Below are 25,078 nucleotides of genomic sequence, written 5' to 3'. Positions count from 1 at the left end.
TCCTACTAAAAGAAACCTAGGCTTCTTGGAAAAAATATTGATCTGGGTCTGCAACGGAAGGATAAGCTGTACACCCTGTTATTCCAGACAGGAAGGAAGTTCTAAAGACCAACGGAGCTGTATTGAAAGGGGTTGAAGAGACTTCCATCAGCCACATGTAAAATACTCCAGGCAGCAATAAACACAGAGCATGAGAACATATCAAATATTTTTAAACCCAAGAGTTCATAAGAATAAAACAAAAACACAAATTGATTACTTTTTGTTTCGTTTGTATGTGTGCAATGAACCAATTAAGTGACCACTGCCTGCTAACCACTCTGTTAAGCTAATGGATCAGACGTGTGGAAAACTCTGTGCGCACTGTTTTACGGTAGAGACAGAAAAGCATGTACTTACTTCTAAGTTGGCAGCTGCTGGTGTGCTGATCCTGAGAACTACCTCTATTCACCAAATACAAGTACCGTGATGGCTTAAACAAATTATTAAATATTCAGGACCAGACTGTACGGAACTGAATATATCAAACACTCAAAGAACAGTTAAGCTATCTAAGCCTTAGGCTCTTTCTTTTGAGATGCACGACTTTCTTCGAAATATGTGTCCATGTGTGTATGCTGATACCAAGTCATTTGTGACCCATTTGATTTGACCACTGGCGAATGATTATCAAACACTAATACAAGCAATACATGCGCAAAAATCTGTAACATAACCCAGAAATTTCGACATTGCCAAAGAGACAATTTCAAAACAAAAGTTGTAGTTTCTAAAATTGAAACTACCTTATTTGATGAGTCATATTTGATGAGTCTGTGCACTTTCAGAGCATTTTAAAGGCATGGAAAGGATGAGGTATCCACACTAAAATATGACAACATAATTCAAATTAAAAATTTAGTTCAACACAGACACCCAATTTAGAATCAAAAAAGGTATGGAGATCTGAATACTGCCACAAGATCCTTTTTAATATTAGGCTTGGGAAGTACATATAAAATATTTGCCATTTCGTCTTTTCCATTTGGGCAGACAAAATTGGCTTTTAAGGAAGTCACTTACCAATAAATGGTTCTCCTTCACACACAAACAAAACATCATCATCCCTGAGGAAAGCAAAATTTAAAAACCACCATCAAAATCCAGAAATCACCTTAATTATCAATTGATTAGAGGAACTATACCTTAGAATTATGTAGAAGGCAGGTTTTGCTATTAATCTCTATTGCAAAGAAGTTGAATAAGTTTCCAGTGCTTTGCTTAACTTTTGAACTATCTTTGGATTTAAATTCACATAAGATCCCACACATGGAAGAACTTTTAAAATGGAAAAAACTGGGGTGCCTGGGTAGCAGTTGGCTGAGCATCCGACTCTTGATTTCAGCTAAGGTCAAGATACCGTGGTTGTGGGATCAAGCTGAGTGTGGAGCCTACTTAACATTCTCTTTCTCTCTCCCTCTGCCCCTCCCCCACACTTGTGCACGAGTGTGCACGCACTCTCAAAAATAACGTAAAATGAAATGCAAAAAAAAAACCACAAAAAGACCAAAACCCACTTTGCAACTTTTGTGAATTCAGCTTTCTTATCTGGTACGATTAAAGCCATAGGCCAACTCTTCTTTTTTTTACTTTAATTCTGTAACCCTAAAAAAATTATTGGAGTTTTCTTCGAAATCATCAGCTGCTCTGTGCTTTCAAAATGAAAAGACATTTTCACGTAACATTTAGGAAGAATATAATTGCAAGTATAACTCTGCTATAAAAACTCACCCACCAGCCCCCTGAATGTAAGACAATTGCACACAGTCCAAAATTCTAGATTATCAGCATGTATCTCCTCCCCTGCCTCAACATATCTCAGCATTAGTGTAAATAAATGATCAGAGATTGCACTGTGAGCCACGAATTCTTAATCAGGTAGATATTTTACAAGGCTTCAGTCCCGGTCTCAATGGTGTAGAAATTTTTTATTTCCTATAAGACATCATAAGAATATATTGAATGTTTCCTAGAAGCAGAGTCTGTGTTAAGGAGAAACTTCGGTTGATGTAAATCATTCAACAATGAGACGCAATTATCCACTGAAACCGAAAGAAGCTGGGACACAGATGCTGAAAAACTAAGACATTCTCACTGATTTGGATTTTAAAGCTAATTCAGTCTGTGCTTTTTTTCTGCTCCATCACCATGCCAGTTAACTCTTCAGACTAGTATGAAAATTTGTTTTCTTCTCACTAACAAAAATCAACTACTAAACCGTATGACCTGAGTAAGACGTGGAAGTTCTCAGATGTTTAGTTTCCTCATTCATAAAATGAAGAGATTAGAGGTGATTACCTTCAAAGGCAGTGTATTATATTGAAATGTCATTCTGACCTGAGTTTAAATGAAAACTAAACTTTGTATACTGTTGTAATTTAGCACACATCATTATCTTCGTACCATCACTTTAAAAAACCCCATGTTTTTTCTTTGCCAATTAAATGAAGTAATTTGAGAAGAGTCAATAGAACGTAAGTGGCATTGAGTCAGTACTTCGTGTTCCATTCCTATCTTCCTTCTTATGCCTCTTCTTGCTTCAAAATTCTATGATCCTGTGAGGATGGAATGAGGTGAACTAACATTTGTTCTAAAGAGATAAATCTGCCTAGGATATTTAAAAAACAAGAACAAAACCCAACAAACACAAAACCACTATTGTGGCAGATCACTGGTGAGTTCACTCTACTTAAAGTTCTCTCTTATCTAGCAGGTTTTTTCCAAAGTAGGTCTTTATTTTGAGACAGAAGGAGAGAGAGAATCCCAAGCAGGCTTTGAGCTGTCAGCTCAGAGACCAACTCAGGGCTTGAGCCCATGAAACCGTGAGATCATGACCTGAGCCAAAATCAAGAGTCTGTCACTTAACCAACTGAGCCACCCAGGTACCCCCAAAGTAGCTCTTGATAAGGTTTATAAAATTCAAAATATTCTAGGAAACGAACTGAATAACAAGTAGTAGCATATAAAATTCGAGGGATCAGATTTCTAACATTAAAAAATGCATGTCTTCTGAGACTGAAGTTCCAGAAGTTCTAGGCATCTGAATTCTGAAACATGCCAAAAAGATATTAGCCAAACCCAAATGATAAGCCAGTGGGGAAAAGAGGCAGAAAAGATGTGGTGAAATTAACACTTGGAAAAAACTTGGCAAATCGGGTCATCTTCCAAATGATTTTTGGTGAACTGGTTTTGTGTAAATTGGCCATTTTGCAAATTGGCCTGCTTCTTTGTGAGGACTAGTTTTACAACAAGTAGAGAAGAATCAATATTTTAAGTTTATCTTACAAAAACACACACGTTCGGAGGCGATCAAATCATGAGTTAATGTACATACGTCAATTTTGTAAAACAAAAATAAATCCTGACCCCCCTGAATTGTAGGCCTTATTAGATCCATCTCTAATAACATGAAGAAAAAATTCCTTATAGCCATATATGAACTTTGCAGAAAGACTGTCAGAATATTGGAATAGAGGGCTTTGTATCTTATGCTGTAAGCCCATATTATTTAAATTCCAAAGAGCAAATTTGAGGCAATCATTTGCCAAGATTCTGTCTTCTTAAGGGAACCAGCAGACCACCAAGACACTGAGGGAACACTGTAGAGAGCTTATAAAAAGTGAAGGTTACCTGATCAAAGCAATATCATCAATCAGTCCACCTTTCCCATTATACACACTGGTAGCTTTTATGCCGAGTTTACTGCTGGCCACAGAAAGCAAATCAGATAAAGTTCCATACACAGCAACCACCTGTGAACACACAAGATTAAATGTAATAAATTGCGTTACTTACAAATTAGAAGCTACCATACTAGAAACACGACTAAAAAATCAAACTTCAAATAAAAGGAGATTTTGAGAGATTATTAACTTCTAATATTGCTGAAATCCAAAACTAGAGTGTAAGAAATCATCTCTGCCTGAAAAAATCTACAATCTTACGTACGTTACATAGTGCTCCAGTTCTGAAGACAGACCCAAAGCTGAATGTGGCTCTGACATTTCCTAGCTGTCAACTTGAGACAAATCAATCTCTCTATGCTTCTGTTGCTTTAATCAGAAATAAATAAAAGTCTCACCTACAATCAGGTCACGAGGATGAAATGAGTTAATGCGTCGTACCTGCTTAGCAAAGTGCCTGAGACGTATGAAGTCTTTATAATGTTGCTTTCATGTTATTCCTTTGTTATAGGAATGTTTATTTTAAAAATAGGAATGATATACTGTTTATAACATTTATTACACCAATCACCATACGGAAGGTAACAACTTCCCACTTCATTTACTTCGTTCTTCAATAACTACTAATGTTATAAAAGCCAGATTTTAGCTAACATTCTAAATACAGCAAACAGCTGGGTTACAGTGAATTGATCTCTCCAGCTTTACATTAGGCACAGTCTGATATATGTATAAGCAATGCAAATACTTAGATGGGGGCTGAGAATCTCTCCATGTAGTAAGTTGTTTGTTTGTTTTTGCTCCAATATAATTTTAACTATGGGTTCCCAGTGGCTGAGTTGTACAGTTGTGCCATTATCAGTCAGGATCTCTGAAAATTATGAATGAAATGTAGACGAGGGGTTGAACATGAAGAATGAACAGCCAATCAACTTCCCACAGGATATTGGATAAAGGTGCCATGTGAAATAAGAAACAAGGCTGATCCTTTGTTTACCAGTGACTGGAGTTCAGTAGATGTTGAATTTTTAGTTAAATAAATAAAATGAATAGCAGGGCATAGAGGGAATGGTTGGCTAATATAGGAGTGTGCAATCTTTCATGACAGATTCCAACTGTTTTCTCTTGGATCGTAAGGATAAAAGGACAGAGAAGTATTGTTAGCTGGGGAATTCTAGGGAAGGGTTGTAGGCAAGCATAATTTATAGGGAAGAGGGTGGATTAAAAGATATACACAATCCAAGTGTCCTTAAACGGATGGGTGGATAAACAAAATGTGGTATATACATATAATGGAATACTACTCAGTGTTATTAGAAGGAATGAAATTCTCATACATGCTACAGCATAGATGGATCTTAAAACCACATGCTAAGTAAAATAAGCCAGACAAAAAAGGGCAAATATTATGTGATCCCAATTATGACATACTTATAGGCAAATTCATAGAGGCAGGCAGTACAACAAAGATTAGCAGAGTGGAGGCTTGGTTTGGAAAGCTACTGCTTAATGGCTAGTTTCTTTCTTTTTTAAAAAAATTTAAGTTTATTTTGAGAGAGAAAGGGGCGGGGGGCGGGTTGAAGGGGAGAGACAGAGGGAAAGAGACAGAATCCCAAGTAGGCTCCTCACTGTCAGTGCAGGACCTGACGTGGGGCTTGAACTCAGAAACCGTGAGATTATGACCTGAGCCAAAGTCTGATGCTTAACCGACTGAGCCACCCAAGCGCCCCAATGGGTAGTCTCTATTTGGTTTGATAAGGTTTTGGAAGTAGTGGTGAGGTTACACTGTGAATGTACTCAATGCCAATGAATTGTGTGCTTAAAAAATGGCTAAGATGGCAACTTTTGTCATGTATATGTTGCCATGTCTAAGGCCATACCACCCTGAACACGCCCGATCTCGTCATGTATATCTTGCCATGGAAAAAAAAAAATGATGCAAAGCACTTGGCACGGTGTCCCGACACTGCAGACATGCCATAAATAATTGAAATCTGAATAAAATATGGCTCCTATACTTCCTACCATTTTTCACCTCTGTAAGAGCCTGGAATTCTGTTAGTGCAGATACATGTTCCTGGGAGAAAAGTAAGAAAGAATACATAAAGCATTATGTAGTATACCTGCTCCTGCTAAGGGAGAGAGCGTGGAGAGAAAACAAAAGAATCAACAAAGGTAAAAACACAACAGAGTGACCAAAGCAAATGCAAATCAATTTTTACAGTCTGGAAATTGCCAGAGGAAGGTAAGAAAATCCTTTCCAACATCATCAGCACTCTTGTCATAGTTGCTATCATATTAATAATTTTCTAACTGATCTTTGCTTCTTATATATTTTTACATGGCTTTAGTTGGCCTGATGGTATCCTCTCCTTGCCAGAACATCAACTTTCTTCCCCAGCATTTTTCATTTCTCTCACTCAACCGGCCATATCATAAAATGGATGAAAATTTAATGTATCTGTGTTATGCTCCTGCATTTAAATATTAGAACATAACATCTTTTTAAAAGTTTAAGAGAGAGTGAGTGCATGCAAGGGGTGGGAGGGGCAGAGAGAGAGACAGAGAGAGAGCGAGAGAGAGAGAGAATTGCAAGCAGGCTTCATGCCCAGCCTAGCACAGAGCCTGATGTGGGGCTTGATCCCACGACCTGAGTGGAAATCAAGAGTCAGAGGCTTAACCGACTGAGCCACCCAGGCGTCCCTAGAAAATAACATTTATATGACTTATTTTTCAAAACTACATCAAATTAAATTATTTTCTATGTCCATATGATTGACTTGATTCTTTCCATAGGTCACTTGTTTCCTAATAAAAATAAAGGTCACCCGCCATGTTCTAAAGCCATGTTGTCCAATTTGGAAGCCACTAGCTAAAAGAAGCCATTTAGATTTTAAATGTATTAAAATTAATAAAAGATTAAAACTGAGTTCATCTGTTACACTAGCCATATTTCACCGGCTCAGAAAGTTCTACTGGACAGTCCTGTTTCAAAGAGCAGAACAAAATGACAAACAAAGAAACATCTATTTTAACTGTTAGTCTTGACTAAGACCCAGCAGCTCACAGTTACAAAGTGATAATGTCCAACTCAAAACCTGTTTGCAGATCTATATGAGGGGTTGAGTAGTTGCCATCTTCTCTTTCTTCCCCACGGATGTCAAATTTACTTATAAGACAAAAACAAAACAAAACACCACCAAAAACCATCAACAACAAAAAACAAAACAAAACCAAAATCAAACAAAAACCCTACACATACAACCTGGCAATTCTCAGGGCAATCAAAGCATAACAGATGTTTCTTTGTAGGTTGTAAAACTACTAAGGAACACATTCTAAGTAAAAATTGAGTTAAATTTCATTTTATTTTCACTTAAGTCAGCCCTAATGACACAGTATCAAATGCAATTTAACATCTCACCAAATATTTTCCAATCCAACTTTCTATCTAGGCTGTACAGGTTGAATGAGAAAGTTTTAATCTGTAAAAAATCGTTACTCATTCTGTGAATATGGATAAAATGTTAACCCCTGGCAATTCTGATGAGCAGCACTTGAGTACGTCCCTGAGTACTTTCTTAGTCGTGACATCCAGAAAACAACCACAGCTGGTTTAAAAAGAAGGCTCTAGTTAATTAAATGTTACTTTAACGGGTTTATAATAAGCCTGTGACAAGTATGTCTTGAATGTTAGATGAAATTTTCATTGCTTTCAGAGTGTGGAACTAGGACACATCTTTTTTGTATGAGTCAGTTATTTTTATTTAACTTCTTTCCAATGACATTCTTAAGTTGAAAAACAAAATACACAGTTAAAATGCAATTCTAAAGTGATAGTCGTAAAACTACTGAAAGTGTCTATCTTTGGGTAATAGCATGATGGTTGACTTATTTTCTTATGTGTTTTTGTTTCCCAGATTTGTTACAATGAATTTGTATGATTTATGCAATAAGTAGAAAAAAGTTGTAAGATCTCCATTGCTCTACGTTCTAATTTTACAAATAAAAATTATTCTAGCAGCTGACACTTTACATGAAATAACTAAAGGGCCATCCATTAGAGAAAATAGTAGTGAAATGATTGCGGAAAATCTTACAGTTTTGTAAATTTGAAAACTGCCAGTAAGTTGGGCCACCATACTTGTTTTTCATTGGAAGGGCATTTTTGGCATTTGTTTTTAACTAGATCACTTTAGCTTTACTCCCTCGAGCTTCCTAACAAATAAGATTAGAATTAGATTGCAAACATAATATTCAACATCTGTCTTATAAACCAACCATAATATCAGATTTAAAAAGATCTATACCAACATAAAAATGTGATAAATTTGGAAAAGATTTTAAGTTGGTAAGAAAGTTTCTAATAGACTGGCACACGTACCTTTCTTCATGTAACAACCTGGTTGGGAAAAAGCAGCAATGGACATCTTATATGTCATGGATATGAACTGATTGTTTTATATTGAGCTTACTTTTGTCCTCAGGGGGCCGAGGAGTTCTAAAATGATTGTACTAAGAATGGCTGTTTCCTTTATGCGTACTCCCCAGTGTGGGCCCCGAGGGTCCCTATCACTGTGATTATCCACTTTAGTAAACTAGGCACTAAGAATGGAAACATTCTATGAAGTAAATTGAGAAGCACATGCAGTCAAGTTTATGACCACTATATTATACTGCTGAACTTAATCCTGTCTAAAGGACAAGTGAAAGCCATCTACCCATTGGGAAAGTAAATGTCATTCTGTACCTAGGAGGACATTTCAATTTGGGGAGTTTTCATTTGCCTTTAAACGCCATTTTCAAATTGCAACCTATGTTTCTCAAATGTAAAAATTAAAACCTGCACATGTACTTAAAGTGTTTTTTCTTACATGCCCATACTATCACCTAATACACTATCAATAAATATTTATTGAATTTATGCAGGCTCATTTACCCAATCAAACTACCGATCACAATTACTAAACACGGAATCCAATTTACTCTACCTACACTTTTAGTTGAAAACATTTAAAATTGATTTTTCTCTTAAGTTTTTATTTAAATTCCAGTTAACATAGTTTAATATTAGTTTCAGGTGTACAATGTAGTGATTCAGCACTTTCATACAACACCTGGTGCTCATCTCAAGTGCACTCCTTAATCCCCATCATCTATTTAACCCCCCCCCCTTCTGGTAACCATCACTTTTCTAAGAGTTAAGGGTCTGTTTTTGGGTTTGCCTCCCCCCCCCTTTATTCATGTTTTGTTTCTTAAATTCCACAGATTTTTGGCTTATTTTGTTGCTAAAAAGGATGACATAACTAACTCTAGGTCAAGAAGGCAAATGTTAAAATACTGCAATACTTCTGGAAAACAATTTGGCCTTTGGAATAATTAAACATTCACATACACTAGCACCAAATACAGTTGACCTTTGAACAATGCAGGGTTTAGGGGCACCAACTCCCTCTCCCGTGTACTCTAAAATCCACATAATGCTCTCGACTCTCCACTTTATTCATAGCCCACTGATGAATGGAAGCCTTACCAAGAACATAAAGTCAATTAATACATATTTTATACGTTATGTTATATACTCTACCGTTATAAGGAAGTGTGCTAGAGAAAAGAAAATGTTAAAAAGATCGTAAGGAAGGAGTGCCTGGGTGGCTCAGTCAGTTAAGTGTCTTTTATATTTTTAAATGTTTGTTTATTTTTAATACTTTATTTTGTATTTTTTAATTTGATTAAAAAAATTCTTTTAACGTTTATTTATTATTGAGAGACAGAGAGAAACAGAGCATGAGCAGGGGAGGGACAGAGACAGGAGGAGACACAGAATTCAAAACAGGCTCCAGGCTCTGAGCTGTCAGCACAGAACCTGATGTGGGGCTCAAGCTCACAAACTGCGAGATCATGACCTAAGTCAAAGTCGGATGCTTAACTGACTGAGCCACCCAGGTGCCCCATAATTTCATTTTTTTAACTTACATCCAAATTAGATAGCATATAGGGCATAATACTTGTTTATTTTTGAGGGAGGGGGGAGGAGCAGAGAGAGAGGGAGACACAGAATCCAAAGCAGGCTCCAGGCACTGAGCTGTCAGTACAGAGCCTGATGCGGGGCTCAAACTCATGAACCACAAGACCATGACTTTACAGTTGTGAGATGGAGCCCCGAGTTGGGCTCACTCTGGGTGTGGGGCCTACTTTAAGATTCTCTTTCTCTCTCTCCCTTCCTCTCTCTTTTTCCCTCTCTCTCTATCCTTCCCACCTGCCAACGTGTTCTCTCTCTCAAAAAATAAAGAAAAAATCATAAGGAATATACATTCACAGTACTGTATTTTTAAAATTATTTTTAATGTTTATTTATTTTTTAATGTTTATTTACTTTTGAGACAGAGAGAGACAGAGCATGAATGGGGGGAGGGTCAGAGAGAGAGGGAGACACAGAATCGGAAGCAGGCTCCAGGCTCTGAGCCGTCAGCACAGAGCCCGACGCGGGGCTTGAACTAGTGAACCACGAGATCACGACCTGAGCTGAAGTCGGACACTTAACCGACTGAGCCACCCAGGCGCCCCTAATGTTTATTTATTTTTGAAAGAGAGAGAGAGAGACAGAGAGAGAGCAGGGGAGGAGCAGAGAGAGAGGGAGACACAGAATCCAAGGCAGGCTTCAGGCTCTGAGCTGTCAGCACAGAGCCTGACACAGGATTCGAACTCACAAACCATTAGATCATGACCTGAGCCGAAGGTGGACCCTCAAATGACCGAACAACCTAGGCACCCCACATTCACAGTACTATATACAGTGTACTTATATATACATATGAGTGGACTTGTACAGTTCAAGTCCATGTAGTTCAAGGGTCAACTGTTATTACAACTTATATATATATATCCACTAGAGCAGTGTTTCTCAAAAGTGCCATCCCTAGACTGGAAATATGTTACACATGCAAATTCCAGCCCCATCCCAGGTCTACTGAATCTGAAGGCCCAGCGATGTGGTTTCTCAGTTCATCCAGCTAATCCCAATGCATGCTAAAGTTTGCAAACCACTGCCCTAGAAAAATGCTTGCATGTGTTCACCGGGATATACGTACAGGAACATTCATCGTAGCACTGTCAATTTAATAGCAAAATGTAAAGAAATAAACAACCCAAAGGCCCAGTGACAGGAGAATGGATAAAATGTGATAGTTATTTGTATATAATGGACTATTACAAAGCAGTGAAAATAACTAAACTATAACTATGTGGAATGTTAAGGTTGTAATCTTAGAAATATCGTAAATCCAAAAAGATTACATATATCATTGTAGGATATGTGTCAAAATGACAAAACAAAATATAGTTTAGTTACTCAGACATACACGGCTCAACTATTAAAGAAACACAGCAGGGGTGCCTGAATGGCTCCGTCCGTTAAGTCAGGTCATGATCTTGCAGTTCGTGAGTTCGAGCCTGGCGTCAGGCTCTGGAGCCTGCTTCAGATTGTCTCCTTCTCTCTGCCCCTCCCCCACTCGCGCTCTGTCTCTGGGTCTCAAAAATGAATAAACATTAAAAAAAAAATTTAAGAAATATGAAATTTAAGAAATTTAAGAAATTAAGAAATAAGAAATTTAAGAGAAATACACACCCATGAAATTGGAGAAGCAAGGGGATACAACAGTGGACAAGTAATTAAGTTTTGGTAATATGCTTTTTCCTGGGTTGTGTGGGAGGTTTACCCTATTTATTATTTTCCTCTTACTTTTTATGCATTATCGATATTCTTTATGTGTATCAAGTACGTTTTTTAAATGTTTAAAATTGAAGAGCAAAGTTGTTACCAATGTTTAGATTTCATCTTTCTTCCGCTTAATATAACGGATTCAAATTTGGATTCTCAACACCAACAACACATTTGTGACCTAATATCGAAGCCAGAAGGAAAAGAATTACGTCCTGGGCCAGGACTGTAAACATCAGTACAGAAGATCTATTTCATATCCCACTATGTCTGCAGTGAACTGACATGGTTTCTCATAGAAGACGGTACTCAGGAAGTGTTGGCTGAATGAATGAATAAGGTATACAAAAGGTTTACAACTTGCACAGCCCAGTACTGAATATTCTGAAGTTTAAATAAGCAACTTCTGTTCAAAATGTACAGTAATTTTGAACTGACACCAGGTTGCTCCAAAGCCATTCACTACATTCAGGTGTTTGGGCCCTCATTTCGAATTCCTTATGCCAACTATTTGCAGGGAATATTAAAAAGAGAAAAATGGAAATTCTGAGGCATATGGAGAAAGGAGGAAAGGGTTCAAGCACAACTGATTCTTTTGGAGCAATTGAAAAAAAACCCTAAAATTTAAAGATCCCAATTTTTTAGAATCATGGCCTTCAAATGTTTTTGACTATGTACCCCATCAGTAAAACAGTTTTGGGTATGTGCTCAAACATTTATATGTTTATTTACTTATTTTATAAAGTTTATGCCACACGCAGAAAAAATATGATTTCCCAAATGAGGATTTTTTAATCAACATAGAGTATGGAGTCGGCCAGGAAAAATCCCCTAGCTATCATTAAATTGAATGAAACCCTGCAAATATAAAATTGACTTGAAACAATGAAAACAAACAAGGAAGGAAGAAGGAAAAGAAAAACATCTGAAATTGTCTTCGTATGTTGGGAAGTATTTTTAAACATCTTGCTAATGGGGATGACCTCATCATTGGCTAATGTTTCCACGAACAATACACACTTAGGGAGTGGCTTATTGTTAATAGTAGTTATCATTTGGGACTTTAAAACAGTCTTTAAAATTCGGCACTTTTTGACTTCTCAGATCCAGAGATCCGGTTTTTGGTTTTTTTTTAATCTCGTAGTTTCTATTGGGAGATATCTGCTCTACCATTTTCTCATTGCTACTTGTGTCCACATTAACTAGTAGTCTTCAATCTGCTGCTTCTTTGAAGGAATCTTTTAAAGCCACTTGGCATTTTGGGGTGCCTGGGTGGCTCAGCTGGTTAAGCGACTGACTCTTGATTTTTGGCTCAGGTCCTGATCTCATAGTTCCTGAGATGGAGCCTTGCATGAGGCTCTGTGCCTTCAGCGCATAGCCTGCTGGGATTCTCTCTCTCCTCTCTCTGCCTCTTCCCTGCTCACACACTCTCACTCTCTTTCAAATAAACATGTATTTTTTTTATATTAAAAAAAAATTTTTTTTTACATGTAACTTTGGGAATCAGAGAGAGACAGAGTACCAGCAGCAGAGGGGCAGAAAGAGAGCGAGACACAGAATCCAAAGCAGGCTCCAGGCTCTGAGCTGTCAGCACAGAGCCCGATGAGGGGCTCGAACCCACGAACCGTGAGATCACGACCTGAGCTGAAGCCGGACGCTTAACCGACTGAGCCACCCAGGCGCCCCTCAAATAAGTAAACATTTAAAAACAAAAAGCCACTTGGCATTTTGGTGAAGGTTAATTTAGTTAAAACCTGGTTAATACACATCTTAACCCAGCACATGTGTGCTTCAGTACATCACAATATGCCTAAGCGAACCAACCAGCGAAGGAGGTTTTCACATATGAACCCACTCTCCTCTCTCAGAAGACTTGAGACCACCTGATATTTGGTGGTTGAAAGCACGTGTGCTTTATTGATTGAAAAACCAACTTTTAATATGACTTTATATTTTTAAGTACAAATAGAAAGCATAGCATTTCTTCGTAAATACCAGCGGGTCCTCTTGCACACCCTCTGTGGTGTACTACCTCACTCTGGAAAGCACTTAGAGAATGCAATGTCCTCTCTACAACTACATCAAAGCATTCACCAGCTAACACTTCTGTTGACTCAGTATACAGAAAAGTCAGAGTAGCATATGACGTGGCTCCCCACAGTAACTCCCTGGCCTCTCCAACCCTGGGCTTTACGGCCCAGTCTGGCAGCCACTGAACAAGCTTTATAGAAGGGAAACTTATTTGAAAAAACAGACTAGTCCTATGGCCAGGAAGCAAAACTAGAAGCTAGGTAAATAAGGAGATAATGAAAGTGACACAGATATTCCAAATGCTAGGTGGGAAATCAAACTCTAACAGGGGTGCTCTGTTTCAGCATGTTTTTCGTGAACATCATGTCATGATCACGCCAATCCTGGCTAAATATAGTCGCTTGATTTACATCAACACGCCAGCTGTTACGTGTTATTCTGCTATCTTTTGTCAAATAAGAGGAATTATAGTATTTTTTTAATCAGCTGGGGGGAGAGAGAGAGAGAAGGAAACATGGAGAGCTTTGACATAGAATATGTTTTCCAATTAAGTAGTAAGGATTATGGTTTGTTTTTAATATTGAGTTTATACAAGTACTTTCTAGTTTGATCTTCCCAACATAAGCATATTTATCTTTATTTACTCGAGATGTGGTTTTTCCAACCCATTGAGATTCCCTATCAAAATATTTTTAAGATAAATACAATTTAAATCCAAAAATCTAACCTAGTCAAAACTAGATAGCTGCAAAAGACACGGCAAGACTAACACAGACGATCTTTGAAAAAACAAAATTCAGTGGTTTCAGAGGAGAGTTAGAGCATAGTTAAATATTTATGGCTGAGTTGAAACATCTTGTCTTTCAGGGAGGGACAAAGCAGAGATGCTGGAGAAAAAGGTCCATCAGAGGGGCGCCTGGGTGGCGCAGTCGGTTAAGCGTCCGACTTCACCTAGGTCACGATCTCGCGGTCCGTGAGTTCGAGCCCCGCGTTGGGCTCTGGGCTCATGGCTCAGAGCCTGGAGCCTGTTTCCGATTCTGTGTCTCCCTCTCTCTCTGACCCTCCCCCGTTCATGCTCTGTCTCTCTGTCCCAAAAATAAATAAACGTTGAAAAAAAAAAATTAAAAATTAAAAAAAAAAAGGTCCATCAGAGGTCTGTTTTTGAGAACATATTACAATTGTTTGGATACACTAATTCTTCCAGTAACAAGTTTTAGATTATTAGCAGCTAACAGCAGACGAAACAGGTTTATAAAAAGTTAATGGTCAGAAATAACAGAACTCTTGTGAAATATATTTGCAAGTAACATTCATGAAAACTCCAGAACTTGAATATATGCCAGTTGTTTTCATGTGTTAAATCTCTAAACCAGAATAAACGCAAAATTATAGTCAACAAACTAGACTGTACTTCAGATTTTTAGCGCAGATTTATTTTAAAATTTCGGAGTAGTGGGAAAGCCATTTTTCATACCCGGGCACAAATACACTAGTTAAAAATTTACTGTTTCCAAAATATGCAGGAAACAAAGTACTGTATTCTGACAAATAATACAATGAGGCCAATTTACCTTCGTCTTAGACTCTAAGGCATAGTTACTTCTAGATGTCACTTAGCCACATCATAAATGTCTGCCTTGAACAGTCAAATTTTCCAAAGAAGCCGAACAACTTTCATGGGTGGGGCAAGAGGCTTGAGAAGGAACAGGATTCATTTTGGCTTGCTCCAGCCTTGGAAAAAAATATTTAGTACCACACCCTCAACAAAGGCCTAACACAGCAACTTGTGATGTCAAATCAATCCATTTTGGTCTACTGTGACGGTCCTCTAAGGAACTAAAATAAGGCGAAATTAAAAAGTGAGTAAGTTCGGCGGCGGCGGGGCTTGGGGGCGCCTAAAAGAGAAAGGTAGGAACCATCAAGAAAATGTCCCTAATTTTCAATCTTCTCTTCGACCTAAAAGAATATCTTATTTATCCACCGATAAACCGTTTTTTTGGTTTTTGGGTTTTTTTTTGTTTTTTATTCTTTCTACCTGATCAGGCTTCCGTGCCCGCCTTAGTTGTTAACCACCACTTTCTGGAGCAGACCATTACTCAGCACGAAGGTGGCCACGAGCACCTTCTATAGCCAGGGGTGGGGGGCAGCGGGGTCTTCGGGGAGGCGGCGGCAAGAGGAACATCAATCAGCACCCAGCGCTCAGGTGACAGCGGCCCTCCCCACGCCCTCCGAGTCCTCCTCTTTCCAGGACCCACACCTGGACGTGGGAACGCTAAAGCACAAGCCGACCTGCGCTGGTCCCCAGGACGGCCGGAAAGCCCAAGGGCAGGCTCGGGCTAGGAATCCCGCGGGTTGGGAGGAGGCCGCGGGGACCCTACGTTCACCTCCTGGACGCCCCCACCCCCGGCGCACGCCCACCTCCCAGCCCCTCTCCCCAACTTCAGCCCTCTGCCCTGCCAGCCCGCTCCGCGCTCCGCTGCCCTAGCCCCCCACAGCCGGCCCGCCTCCTCCCGACCCCCTTACCTTTCCGTTCTTGGGGCTGCCGTTAAGGAACAGGGTCACCCGCCTCATCGCGCTGCCCCCACTGGGTCCTGAGTGAGTCGCCACCCTCCCACCTGGCTCTCCTCCCACCTTCTTCTTCTCCCGCCCTACCCCTCCCTCCACCCACTCGGACTCTCCTCCCTTCGCCACCTTCCTTCTCTTACGGAGACACACTCGCAAGCACTCTCGGTCGCACACCCCAGGGTTGGCCGGTCCTCCTTCCCACCCCGCCCCTGGGCTCCTCAGTCAGCCTGGGACCCTTCCCCCACCTTTCCCAGACTGACTCTAAGCTCCACCAATCGGGAGGCAGCGCCGGCCAGAACTCAACCAATCATCGCCCTTCATTGGGTGGGCTCATACTAACCCAGCCCAGGTGGAGGGAGGGAAGAGAGGTTGCAGTCTGGCAGACGGGAAGGGTTATCAGCCAATCAGCTGAACCTGAAGCCGAACGGCGGCTCAAAGCGTTACTGAGCAGGCGCAAACCCAACACCAGGTAGAGCTCATCTGCATAGGGAGGCGGGGTTTGAAGGAAAGAGGTGGAGCACTAGCAGGGACCCATCCAAGTAGCACCACCCCCCCTCAACTCGCTCAAACCACGGGCGAAACGGCTGGTGTCGGGACTGAGTGATTGGGTAAGGGCCGCCCGTCCTTCTGCCAGGATTGGTCCAACGATTCTTTTCGAAGTTTGCAGTATCCAATTGGAAAACGGGGGGCGGAGCCAGCACTAACCGAGGGGTTCCTCCGCGAGACGCTCACGCAATGTAGTCCCTGCGGATACAGGTTAGGCGCCGGTGTCTCTCGTCGATGCGTCACCCGCGGCTAGTGGTGGCTTCTCTCCAGCTCACGAAGCCGCTCTTGGTCCTGGGACGGCGAGGAAGAGGCCTGGCAGATCGAGGTACGCGTGGACACGTGCGGGCAGCGGCGGCGTAGAGATTCGCGGAGTAACGCCAGTGCCGGGAGGCGGGGCCAGCGGTTTGAATCGGGCGGCGGGCGGCGGGTGCGGCCTGGCGGTGGAGAGGGTAGGGAGAGCGCACTTGGGCGTCGGAGTGCTGGCGCCCTGGACAAGTCGGCCCCCGGCGACCCGCTTGGTGGCCGGTAGTTGCCCTCTCGAGCGAACCGTCAACACCTGAAAGACACTCAACTGCGGTAGAGCGTTTCAAATAAACCCGTTGGGAGAGCCGATCTGCGGGAGTGAGAGGTAGGGCAAGGAGCCTGGTGCAGCAGAGCTGTTTTTGGGGCGTGCTTTTCAGAAGCGTGTTGTACTTCTGCTCTGGAGATAGTGGTCCTGTGTCCACTCCTGTGACCTGAGCCGGGTCACCCGTGTGCTTTCTAAAATTCAGATTTCCTGGAACCCAGCCGGACCTACTTAATTAGAATTTCTGGAAATCTGCAAAGCTGTGTCTTTTAACAGGGTACCCAGATGTTGCAGATGTTTGCCAAGGTTGGAAAGCCATGGCTTCTAATGTGGGATCTGTTGGTTTCCTCCCCAACAGCGGTTTCCTCCTTTGCTCTTTTTAAAAGCTCTCAAAATACGTTCTTGGCATCTAGTTTCATGCCTGTATAGGTTGCGTTAAAATTCAGTCTTGAATGAGGATCTTGATTGAGTCACGTTAATATTGGGGATGGGGTTATTTTTCTCTTCTCTCCCTTTTTTTTAGATGGATACCAACTCAAAAGACAGCGAGCCTCTTGAAATCACCGAGTCTGCTATTCCTGGTGCTGGTATGTAGTGATCTGTTGCCTCCTTGTGAAACGTAAGGTTTAGGTATTTGTTTTCATCATATTTTGCCCTCACAATATGTTGTCTGTTTCAGAAAGTACCTCTTTAATTTTGGGAAATGGGAAGCTTGTAACTCCTCACAAGCATGCGCCTGAAGGGACTCCTAATGGTTGCACACCAGATACTTTTAAGTCACCCTTGGACTTTTCCACAGTAACAGTAGAGCAACTGGGAATTACACCTGAAAGCTTTGTAAAGAACTCTTCAGGTAAGAGAAGGTGTCATTCTATTGCAGTGCTTTTAAAGCTTAAAAATAACTTACATAAGTTAGTTTTGTTCATCTTCTCTATGTCATTACTTTGACCCTGCGAATGTTCAATTAGGAAGATTTCTGTGAATATGCACAGTGCATTTAGCATATTAGAATATCAGAGTCCCAGGGCATCCAGCTTGATAATGTTCAGAAGTGTGCTCTGTGCTCAAACTGGAAAAGATGTCTGTGAACACTATGTGAACCGACACATGGGATATAGGAATACGTAGACTATAGTAATACATTTTATGCTCATGCATGGCAAAAATAAGAGAATGTCGAAGAGTAATTAAGAAAGATTGGGGAATGCCTCTTTCAAAAGCACAAACAGAAAATTGACTCGGGCTAATCTTGTAGGAGTAGAAATGAAATTCACCAGTGGGGTCTGATTTTGCTGGAGATGAAATACATACGGAAATGGGATTAGATTGGAAAACGGCGTTTAGAAATGGAAGGTAGCAGAAGGCTGGAAAGTCACAGGGCACTAAGCTAGGTAATACATGATTTAGACAAGATCACGGTAACATGCCTTTCTGTATTCCTTTCTTAACATTATTCATAGGCCTTAACAACAACAACAACAACAACAAAACTAGATTTATTTTGTCCTCTTCAGTATGTGGCCAGAATTCAGAGTAGTGTGTACAAGGTAGATAGGTGTCTCCGAGAAATAAATCATCTTGAAGAAGTGGGAATGTGAGAGTACGTTGGCCTAAGTGGAGAACTTTCCTTTCAGTTCTTGGGGAGAAGACTGACAAATTCCAGAACATGAGAAGTTCTTAGTCCAGAGCAAGCCATCACCCGTCCCTGTGTGCAGGAAATCTGAAACAAAAATGACAACTATTAAAATGTGTTCACGTATTCATTCCAGAGCTGTCTAATAGTGCTCTCTATGTGTCAGACACTTTGAGAAGTGTGGAATAAGTCAGTAGACAAAACCAGATCCCCATCCAACTGCTCGAGTGTGAATAATTTCGCCTATCCTTATCTATTTAGATTTTTGTAATGTGTTTATCTTGCTCTCTTAGGCTGCTATATCACAGGGAATTCAGTACATGATTACTGATGATTGCCTTGTTTTGTTCCAATTTTAATGAGTTTTCTTTATAGGAAAGTCACCATCCTCCCTGAAAAAATCCAGACGACGCTCTACAATTGGTGCTCGGGGCTCCCCTGAAACAAACCATCTTATTCGTTTCATTGCTCAGCAGCGGAATTTAAAGAACATGGAGAGATCTTTGACACAGAATTCCCCTTTTCTGGTATGATATTCTTCCAAGTTCTGTCATGAGTTCTTCCAGGGAGAATGTTTTGCTCTGTTACAAAGCTTTTGTACAGTGTTTCTACCTTGTGCATCTCATCTGTTTTGGGTCTGGGGAGATAATATTTTGTCTGTGTCTTATAGAGATCATTCAGTTAGCATTGATGGGGATGTTGAACATGGGCACATCAAGAATTAGGTTAGAAACGGATAGAAATGGTTTTCTAGGTGAGCTGTTTTATTTTGCAGATTCCCCCCCCCCCCGTTAATGTTCTTCTCTATAATGAGGTGAGGCAGTATTTTTCAAGCTTTTTTATTTAATACTTTCTAAGTGTCTAATTTTTTTTTTTATCACTGCATATTGGCATGTAGGGGTAAGAGTTCCCCCCCGGGACAAAATATATTGGGGATAACCTTGTGAAAGGGAGAGATTTATTTGTCTGCTAATGGGGAAGGATATAGATATTTTTGCACATTTTTAGCAGAATAATGTATATTTCTAAAAAGTGAAATAACGTACAAGAGGTACTATGAAAGACACAGTTAAGGTTTACCCTTCTGGAAGGACAACTACTTGTCTCTTTTGGTACTGGCCTTCCTGTTTTAAAATGTACTTATATTACCACTTGTTTATTTTTCAGTGTTTGGACACTATATATGCATGAGGCTATGTAGTCCGGTGGTTCTCAGAGATTATCTGCAGATCCCTGGGGATCCCTGAGTCCCATTCAAGAGGTCAAAGGTGTTAAAACATTTTTTTGTGATAGCAGTGAGGTGTTTGCCTTTTTCCACTAGGTTGATGTTTGTGCTCACAGTGCAGGAGCAACGGTGGGTCAAATTGATGGCACCAAGCTGTCATTTTAGTCCATCCTGCTAAGCATTCACAGGAGGTGATAATGCCAGGTTCGCTTAATATCTGTGATGATGCAGTGAAAGTTATGTTTATTTTTTATTTTATTTATTTATTTATTAATGTACATCCGAATTAGCATATGGTGCAACAATGATTTCAGGAGTAGATTCCTTTAGTGCCCGTCACCCATTTAGCCCATCCCCCCTCCCACAACCCCTCCAGCAACCCTCTGTTTGTTCTCCAGATTTAAGAGTCTCTTCTGTTTTGTTCCCCTCCCTGTTTTTATATTATTTTTGCTTCCCTTCCCTTATCTTCATCTGTTGTGTGTCTTAAAGTCCTCATATGAGTCAAGTCATATGATATTTGTCTTTCTCTGACTTTGCTTAGCATGATACCCTCTAGTTCCATCCACGCAGTTGCAAATGGCAACACCTCGTTCTTTTTGATTGCCGAGTAATACTCCATTGTATATATATACCACTTCTTTTTTTATCCATTCATCCATTGATGGACATTTGGGCTCTTTCCATACTTTGGCTATTGTTGATAGTGCTGCTATAAACATCGTGGTGCATGTGTCCCTTCGAAACAGCACACCTGTATCCCATGGATAAATACCTAGTAGTGCAGTTGCTGGGTCGTAGGGTAGTTCTATTTTTAGTTTTTTGAGGCCCCTCGATACTGTTTTCCAGAGTGGCTGCACCAGTTGGCATTGCCTCCAACAATGCAAAAGAGATCCTTTCTCCACACCCTCGCCACCATCTGTTGTTGCCTGAGTTGTTAATGTTAGTCATTCTGACAGGTGTGAGGTTGTATCTCCTGGTGGTTTTCATTTGTATTTCCCTGATGATGGGTGATGTTGAGCATCTTTTCGTGTGTCGGCCATCTGGATGTCTTTGGAGAAGTGTCTATTCATGTCTTTTGCCCATTTCTTCACTGGATTCTTTGTTTTTTGGGTGTTGAGTTTGATAAGTTCTCTATAGATTTTGGATACTAACCCTTTATCTGATGTGTCGCTTGCAAATATCTTCTCCCATTCTGTCGGTTTCCTTTTAGTTTTGCTGATTGTTTCCTTGGCTGTGCAGAAGCTTTTTATTTTGATGAGGTCCCAATAGTTCATTTTTGCTTTTATTTCCCTTGCTTCCGCCGACATGTTGAGTAAGAAGTTGCTGCGGCCAAGATCAGTGAGGTTTTTGCCTGCTTTCTCCTCGAGGATTTTGATGACTTCCTGTCTTACGTTGAGGTCTTTCATCCATTTTGAGTTTATTTTTGTGTATGGTGTGAGAAAGTGGCCCAGGTTCATTCTTCTGCATGTCACCATCCAGTTTTCCCAGCACCACTTGCTGAAGAGACCATCTTTATTCCATTGGATATTCTTTCCTGCTTTGTCAAAGATTAGTTGGCCATACGTTTGTGGGTCCATTTCTGGGTTCTCTATTCTGTTCCATTGAGCTGAGTGTCTATTTTTGTGCCATATTTTTTATTTTTTTTAATGATTACTTTTGAGAGAAAGGGAGCGTGAGCTGGGGAGGGGCAGAGAGCAGAGACAGAACATGAAGCAGGCTCCAGGCTCTGAGCTGTCAGCACATAGCTCGACGTAGGGGCTCAAACCCACAAATCGTGAGATCATGACCTGAGCCGAAGTTGGATGCTTACCCTACTGAGCCACCCAGGTGCCCCCAAAACTACAAGTTTTTATTAATTCTCCACCCTTGAGTATTCTGTGTGCTGAAATGGGAAGAATGCGTCAAGCACTTCCAAAGGACATACAGAAGTTTGGTGGATGTTTTGAAAAAGCTCGTATATGTAACTGTTTTGAGCTAGGAGCTGAACTCAGACTGCTTTTTTTATGGTCTATCATCTTTACTTGAAAAAAATGCCTGACCGACATCATGGTTTGTTAGACTTGGGAAGGTGAACGTTTTCTCAAAAATGAACAGCAAACCTGCCACTTCAAGGAAAAGCTGAAATATTTCTTACTGATGAAAAACTAGTGTTTTCTGGAGAAAATGAGAATTTTGGAAAACTTGCATTCAGCATCATGAGCTTGAGAACTTCCCAGTAGCTACACTTTTCTGATAAGACCAGTGGGGATATTAATGAATGTGATTTTTTTTTATATTAAATAATAAAAGGTGTTAACATTTGGAAGATCTGCATAACTAAGTGAACCGGTATTTTCCTCATGACCAGTGCATGCAAAATATACCCTCAAATTGCAAGAGACTCACAGATTTTTAACATAACCAGACTATGAAAATTTCATTGATAGGATTTCATATTTGACATTGCAACTAACCTTTAGGAAATCTGTGTTGAGTTTTGTGTTGCATTAAAGGAGGAATAGCCACAATTCTGAAAAGGCTGTTAAAATACTCGATCGTTGATATGCACTTGAACTGAGAGTCTTTGGTGTTCTCAGTTTTTTTAATTTTTTTTTTTTAACGTTTATATTTATTTTTGAGACAGAGAGAGAGAGAGATGGAGCATGAACGGGGGAGGGGCAGAGAGAGAGGGAGACACAGAATTGGAAGCAGGCTCCAGGCTCTGAGCTGGCAGCCCAGAGCCTGACGCAGGGCTCGAACTCACAGACCGCGAGATCATGACCTGCGCTGAAGTCGGACGCTTAACCGACTGAGCCACCCAGGCGCCCCGGGGTTCTCAGTTTTTAAGAGAGTTCTGAGAACTGTTCGGGTAGATGCCAACATGGACTGTGGAGCTATTTGCTGAGGTTTGATTCTTTGCTTTATTATTAATTTGCTTTATTTGCTTTATTATTAATTATAATTAATTATGTAACTGGCAAGTTACCTAATTTTTTTTTCTTTAAGATTTTATTTTTAAGTAATCTCTGCACCCGATATGGGGCTCAAACTCACAACCTGAGCTCAAAAGCCACATGTTCTACGTGACTGAGCCAGCCAGGTGCCCCAAGTTACTTACTTTGTCTCAGTTTTCTCACACATAAAATGGGGGTGATAATAGTAAGGTTTTTAATGAGGATGAGTAAATTAATAATGAAGTACTTAGAACTGTGCCTGGAACATGGCATGCTTTAGATTTACTATCATTGTAGTTTGTTCTGTGAAAAATGAGGATTTTGCTCTCTTACACATCCTAGCCATAGCTGTCCTAACACTGTCTCCTTTCTCCAGCCTTCCAGTACAACTCTAATTTTTATTGAAATTAGACTTTAATGTGCATTATTTAACCATGTAGACATAGTTCACAAACTGCTGTGTAGTATGTTATGGCTCTGTTTCTTACACAACTTGTGTTTTTCCCCTAGTTAATAAGTACTTTTTGTTACTTTTTGGTTTAGTCTGAAGTTATTACCTAATCTCATCCCCAAACTTTGACAGATCTGTGAACCTTAGAGTCTGTGGGTTCTTTTCTGTGTTCCTCGGTGTCCTCTGTCTCCTGTGGGCTTGGTTGTCATCTGGATCTGCTGGACAGCTGTCACTTTGTGACTTGCTTTCATCATCCTTAGTGATTTCCTTTTCCTCTTCTGTTTGGATTTTCCTTGACCTTGTATCTTTCTCTTTTCTTGGTTTACTGTCTCATTTTTCTGGAGCCTCAGCATATCTAATTAAGTTTATTCGACCAGCATGTTTGGATTATGGTTTTTGTCTTAGTAGAGAAATCCAGGTGACACGTATCTTCCATGAAAATTTTGAAGGTGTTGCTCCACTGTATGTTAGCTTACAGAGTTGAAGAATCCTAGTCATCTATTCATTCAACACGTATTTTGATTTTCTGTCTTTTGTGTGGCCTGCTTTTTCATTTGAAGATCTGTTCTTGGTATTAAAATTTCCAGATGGACTATCTTTCATTGTGGACTTGGTGTTTTTATTGATGTTTTCTTCCTCCCCTTGCAGGCTCTCTTTTCCTCCAGCTTCCATTTTGCTCCCTGATTAGTTCAGCCGCCTGCCTGATGCCCAGGTCTTCAGATGTCTGATGATTCTCGAGACTCCATTCATGTTTAAAAGTGACACACTTTAGGGCACCTGGGGGGCTCAGTCGGTTGAGAGACCGACTTCAGCTCAGGTCATGATCACACAGCTCGTGAGCTCAAGCCTCGCATCCGGCTCTGCTGACTGCTCAGAGCCTGGAGCCTGCTTCGGATTCTGTGTCTCCCACTTTCTCTGCCCCTTCACCCACCACTCGTGCGTGCTCTCTCTCTCACTCTCTCTCAAAAATAAATAAACATTAAAAAAATAAAAATAAAAGTGACACACTTTTAAAACCTGACTGGGAGCTCAGTGTGCGTGGCTGGTGAATTTCTGTGTAGACGTGGCCACTTTTTCGTTGGAGGAACTCCCAAGCGTCAGAATCCTATGGCTCTTTTGGCAGAGCTGTTTTCTCTGGAAGGAACTCCTTGGGATATAAACCTGAGCCCTAGAACTCTGGAAGTCAGGTGCAGAAAATGACTGGAAGTCTAACTCTTCACTGAGAATAGCCTCTGTTTTCAGTGCAGACCCTCCTTAGCTGTTTGTGGAGTCTTCAGCCTCATGGAATCCTAAATTTCTGTGTTCCCTCCAAAATGTAAGGGTCCTTTGTTATTTGTGGAGAGATCTGTGGGTTCAAGCGCTACTGACAGAGTTTCAGGGCTCCCGTTTGGAGTCCTGCCCTTGATCCTGGTTTCAGAAATCCTCTGATGCTGTTAGATACCTGAGCCTTTCTAGGGGTCTCCAAGCAGGTCTGCTTTTTTCCTGTTTGCAAAATGCCCTCCCTAAAGAGGCCCTGTCAGTTTCAGCTTTCTCTGGCCTAAGTCAGTGGACATTGTTTGTTGACATTCCATATGTGCTGTTTATTTCTGTTTTTTTCCTGATGGGTATGCGCATATACATATGCATATCTAGCAAAACACCTCATACCCGTATCATCTGATTGTATGTCTTAAGAGATTTCCTTGAA

General features: G+C 40.6%; 2 protein-coding genes across 9 annotated transcripts in view; one reads left to right on the top strand and one right to left on the bottom strand.

Moving 5' to 3' along the window:
• Nucleotides 1-16,150, bottom strand: part of KCTD9 (potassium channel tetramerization domain containing 9) — a 37,842-nt gene extending 21,692 nt beyond the window's left edge. The window contains exons 1-3 of the mRNA XM_003984680.6: nucleotides 15,997-16,150; nucleotides 3,670-3,791; nucleotides 1,063-1,106 (exon numbers count right to left, since the gene is read on the bottom strand). Of these exons, the coding sequence (XP_003984729.1) occupies nucleotides 1,063-1,106; nucleotides 3,670-3,791; nucleotides 15,997-16,044 (214 nt within the window). The 5' untranslated portion in view covers nucleotides 16,045-16,150. The remainder of the gene's footprint in view (nucleotides 1-1,062; nucleotides 1,107-3,669; nucleotides 3,792-15,996) is intronic.
• Nucleotides 16,151-16,176: 26 nt separating this feature from the next.
• CDCA2 (cell division cycle associated 2) overlaps nucleotides 16,177-25,078 on the top strand; it is a 49,853-nt gene continuing 40,951 nt past the window's right edge. For 3 of the 8 annotated variants that reach the window (XM_045055369.1, XM_011281443.4, XM_045055362.1), the window contains exons 1-4: nucleotides 16,183-16,909; nucleotides 17,673-17,736; nucleotides 17,829-18,002; nucleotides 19,158-19,309. In XM_045055369.1, the coding sequence (XP_044911304.1) occupies nucleotides 17,673-17,736; nucleotides 17,829-18,002; nucleotides 19,158-19,309 (390 nt within the window). In that variant the 5' untranslated portion in view covers nucleotides 16,183-16,909. Of the gene's footprint in view, nucleotides 16,910-17,005; nucleotides 17,213-17,672; nucleotides 17,737-17,828; nucleotides 18,003-19,157; nucleotides 19,310-25,078 lie in introns of those variants that run through there. The other 5 variants (XM_045055366.1, XM_045055368.1, XM_045055364.1 and 2 more) reach the window with 5 other exon arrangements.

Source organism: Felis catus, chromosome B1 (assembly GCF_018350175.1).
Source record: "Felis catus isolate Fca126 chromosome B1, F.catus_Fca126_mat1.0, whole genome shotgun sequence".
NCBI lineage: Eukaryota > Metazoa > Chordata > Mammalia > Carnivora > Felidae > Felis > Felis catus.
The sequence above is the reverse complement of the archived record's forward strand: the minus strand, read 5'-3'. Positions and strand labels throughout refer to the sequence as shown.